Source organism: Mirounga leonina, unplaced genomic scaffold (genome assembly GCF_011800145.1).
Source record: "Mirounga leonina isolate KUSES-001 unplaced genomic scaffold, KU_Mleo_1.0 Mir_200, whole genome shotgun sequence".
Lineage (NCBI taxonomy): Eukaryota > Metazoa > Chordata > Mammalia > Carnivora > Phocidae > Mirounga > Mirounga leonina.
In genome coordinates this window covers 26,642,103-26,646,349 of record NW_023270503.1, presented here as the reverse complement: position 1 = coordinate 26,646,349, position 4,247 = coordinate 26,642,103, and the positions used below count along the sequence as shown (strand labels likewise).

General features: G+C 45.8%; 1 protein-coding gene across 1 annotated transcript in view; it reads left to right on the top strand.

Moving 5' to 3' along the window:
* Window positions 1-1,416, top strand: part of LOC118024879 (keratin, type I cuticular Ha1) — a 28,926-nt gene extending 27,510 nt beyond the window's left edge. The window contains exon 7 of the mRNA XM_035027086.1: window positions 1,290-1,416. Coding sequence (XP_034882977.1) covers window positions 1,290-1,416 — 127 coding nt within the window. The remainder of the gene's footprint in view (window positions 1-1,289) is intronic.
* Window positions 1,417-4,247: the final 2,831 nt, after the last annotated feature.

The following is a 4,247-nucleotide window of genomic DNA, read 5'->3' as shown; positions in this document are numbered from 1 at the left end:
CAACACGTACCGGGGCCTGCTGGAGAGCGAGGACTGCAAGTGAGTAGTCAGCAGGCCACACCCCTGAAAGGCACACACATAGTTTTACTCAAGGACAAAACAGAGACTTTGCAGGTCAAGTTTCAGAAACCAATATGTCTGTAGAGACCGGAGTTTTCTGTTGCAGTAGTGTATCATGGATAGTATTTTTTGCTGTCATTATCTGGAGGAAAGGTATTTTCTGTTCCAAAAGATACTCATGAGACTTGATTGTTTTCTCCAACTGGTGAACTTTTGGAGGCTGATGCATAAACAAAGCTTTGTACCTTCATGGTTGGTCTGTCACAGAAAAAGGGAAAACAAAACTGCAACAATTACATATATTTGAATAGTGCTTTCAGATTTAACCCACACTTTCAAATCTACGTCTCATTGATCTTTGTTGGAATTATCTGAGGCAGGAAGAATGGGGACAGTATAACCATCTTATAGATGAGCATTTGAATACTGAAGGAGAAGACAGTTCATTAGCTCATGGAGTATAGCACTCGTCACCTGACAGTATTTACATGAACACATTCTGTGTGGTAGGTATTACCAATCCCGTCTTGCAGGCGAGGAGGCTGAGGCTCAGAGGGGCGAAGTGACTTCCCCATGACTCCAGGGTTATGGAATGAGGGCTGGATTCCACCTTCAGTCTTCTTTGCTCTTTTCTGTCACTGTCTCAGAGCTCTGTAAAAAGGAGCAATCCAAACAAAGCTTTGGCTTCCTCAGATGTCAGAGAATGGTTTCTGCTTTTTCTGTCTCCTTGGGTTGAGCTCTCTCCTTTTAAAAATTATCCCTCTCATGGGGCGCCTGGGTGGCTCAGTCGTTAAGCGTCTGCCTTCGGCTCAGGTTATGATCCCAGGGTCCTGGGATCGAGCCCCGCATCGGGCTCCCTGCTCAGCGGGAAGCCTGCTTCTCCCTCTCCCATTTCTCTGCTTGTGTTCCCTCTCTCGCTGTCTCTCTCTCTGTCAAATAAATAAATAAAATCTTAAAAAAAAAAAAAAAGGCTTGGGCGCCTGGGTGGCTCAGTTGGTTAAGCGACTGCCTTCGGCTCAGGTCATGATCCTGGAGTCCTGGGATCGAGTCCCACATTGGGCTCCCGGCTTGGCGGAGAGCCTGCTTCTCCCTCTGACCCTATCCCCTCTCATGCTGTTTCTCTCTCTCTCTCTCTCTCAAGTAAATAAATAAATAAAATATTAAAAAAAAAAAAAAGGCTTAAAAAATTATCCCTCTCATGCTGACCAACTATTAATTCTGTGTCCCAGGCTGCCCTGCAACCCCTGCGCCATGACCAACGCATGCGACAGGCCCATTGGACCCTGCATCACCAATCCCTGCACCCCGTGTGGCCCACGCTCCCGCTGTGGGCCCTGCAACACCTTTGGATGCTAGATATCCTGGGGCCAGCAAGAGGATTGCATGAAGACAGAAGGACCATCGATGGACCAGCCCTACTTCTCTGACAAGCATCAGCCACAGAAGCCCGCCCCAGGCAACCACATAAATCACGGTCTGGAAGGAGAGCAAATGCCCAGGTGTGGCCTGACTCTGAGCCGAGCCCACCAGATCCCCTTCATTCAAGGCTGCTCTCTTATAGCTTTTCTGTGACCTGGTGGTCTGATAGGTCTGGGCTGCGAAGATGTCCTACGAGGTGTGTTGTGGTTCTCTCTGTTGCTCTGACCTTCCTCTCAGGCCCCTAAATCCCTTTGTAAATCTAATAAACTTTCCTCTTGCAAAGCAGTGATGGTTCTCATTTGTATTCATTCTTTCCAAAGTGTTCACTCTGTATGTGCGTCTTATAAAGCCACTTGAAAGCACAGGAGGATGTGTCATTAATGGCTTCATCACCATTAATTAACATTCATTAGGTACAGTGAGCCTGGCGTCCCCTTGGGCCAGCCAGGAACCAGTGGGGCCACTAAGGCAAGAGGCCTCATCTAAATATGGTGAATATTCACCATGGGTGCTGACTCAGTACTGCACCTGTGGAATGTTAACATTTCTAGAAAGTTCCATTTTTTCTTTCCAAGTGCCTGTAAGAAGAGGGACAGAAGCCAACATTAACTGAACACCAACCAGGTACCAGGAGCTGTATGACTCATTTTCTTTCTAATTCACAGAGTAAGGAGAAAAGAGCTCGTTGTCAGTTGCACATGAGGTACGACTGTGATGGAATGAAACCCATCCCTAACAAGCACCCGGGTCTTACGCATCCTTCAACACTGTCACAAGGGGGAGAGATGATGCTCTAAGTACCCCAGACATCTCTGAAACTTTCCTTTGGGAAATACTGAAGAATTTGTAACAGTAAAAAGGGCATCTCTTACATCTGATTAATACCCAACAGATTTTTAAAGCGTTTCTCTACTTGTTTGACTTTTGTAACCACGAGAACTAAAATTGGATTTGGGGACCAGCTCCCTTCCCTACCCCGAAAGAAGTTCTGAATCCAACTAGGTGGGGCTCAGTCGGTTAGGCGACTGCCTTCGGCTCAGGTCACGATCCTGGAGTCCCGGGATCGAGTCCCGCATCGGGCTCCCTGCTCAGCGGGGGGTCTGCTTCTCCCTCTGACCCTCTTCCCTCTCGTGCTCTCTGTCTCTCATTCTCTCTCTCAAATAAATAAATAAAATCTTAAAAAAAAAAAAAAGAATCCAACTAGGTTATTAAGTCTCTGGTCTCCGCCAGTAGTCAAGTGACAGTTAATACTGGTGCCCTGCCCCTGTTGGTGCCTATTGATGTCTGGCCATGCTCAATGGCTTCCACAGCTGTGCATGCTCTGGCCCATGCAAGGCCACCATCCTGTCTTGGGCTAAACTGCTAGTTATGTCTTCTCTCCTTGAGATGAAACTGGTATATGTCCCCCTGCTATGACAATGGCCACTCCAACGTCGGTCATAAATCCTTGTCTTAACACATTCTGGTTCTCTTAGCATCCGCTCTGCTGCTGTTGATATTTCGGGTGCTGCTGGAGCTCCCTTGTCCAGACCTCAGGCACAGCCCTGGGAGATGACAGAGTGACACTTCATGCTGTGCTCAGAATGTCCCAGGTCCGGTTGGCATACTTTGGCCTCTCTCCCTTCCTTCCCAGGAGCCACCTGCATGTGTCTTATCAATACCTTATGCACTCTATGCCATCCACTCTCTGTACGTGCTGAGACCACTGTCCACCCACAGGAACCAGCACCTGCCTTTATCAGGGACAGGTGCTTTCCAAACACCCAGTTCTCTGCCTTGTGAATGAGAGCTCCAGTTTGTCAGCACAGTGAATGCACCTTCTCCTATTGTTCAGTGTGCAAAGCATCAAATGAATTTGCCTCTGTGTTAGACAAGGCTGTGTCAGTGGGACAACTGGGTCTGGGGGAGGCTGTCCTGAGGCTTGGTTTCTGCCACAGTGCTTTCTTTGGTGAAGAAGAGAAAGGAGTGTCAGGGAAGTCACTTTGTCCCAGAACAAAGCCAAACCGATTTCTGAGATGTCTGGGTGGGGTTCAGTGTTACTACTCACCTCACGTAGAGGGCAAGACACATGGTGCTGAAGTCCACTGCCACGGATCTATGATTTGTGACTTGGTGTCCCAAGGCACTGTTGCTATTTCTTATTTTAAATCGCTTATTATGAAATACTTCAAACATCTGAAAGTACAAAACAATAAGACATCTATAAATCCACAATCAAGATTTAAGAGATGCTAACCTTGTGTTGTGTTTACGCCATTGCTTTGGGGTTTTTTAATTCATTTATTTGGTTGGTTTGGTTTCTGGAAATAAAATGTTACGAGTTGACATAAAACTCCGCCTTTATCCATCCTTCTCCCCTTCCTTTCCCCTAAAGGTAATTGCTATTCTGAACTTGGTGGTGTATCATTCTCCAATTAAAACATTTCTAAAAATTATACATGGTTGTATCCATCTACAGTGTGTGTGTGTTTCACTTTAGCAGTTTAAGCTAGAAAATGTAAGTGGTATAAATCTTACCATTAATTTTTTCCATTCAACATTATGTTTCTGAGATTTATCTGTGTTAATGCACATTATTCTTGTAATTTATTTTAACTTCTTTGGAGTATTTCATAATGAAAACATCATGTTTTTATTTACTTACTCCACTGCTGAGGGACAGTTAGGGTGTTTTTTTCTTCCTTTCTTCTTCCCTCCCTTCTTCCTTTCTTCCTTTCTTTTTTCCTTCCTTCCTTCCTTCCTTCCTTCCTTCCTTCCTTCCTTCCTTC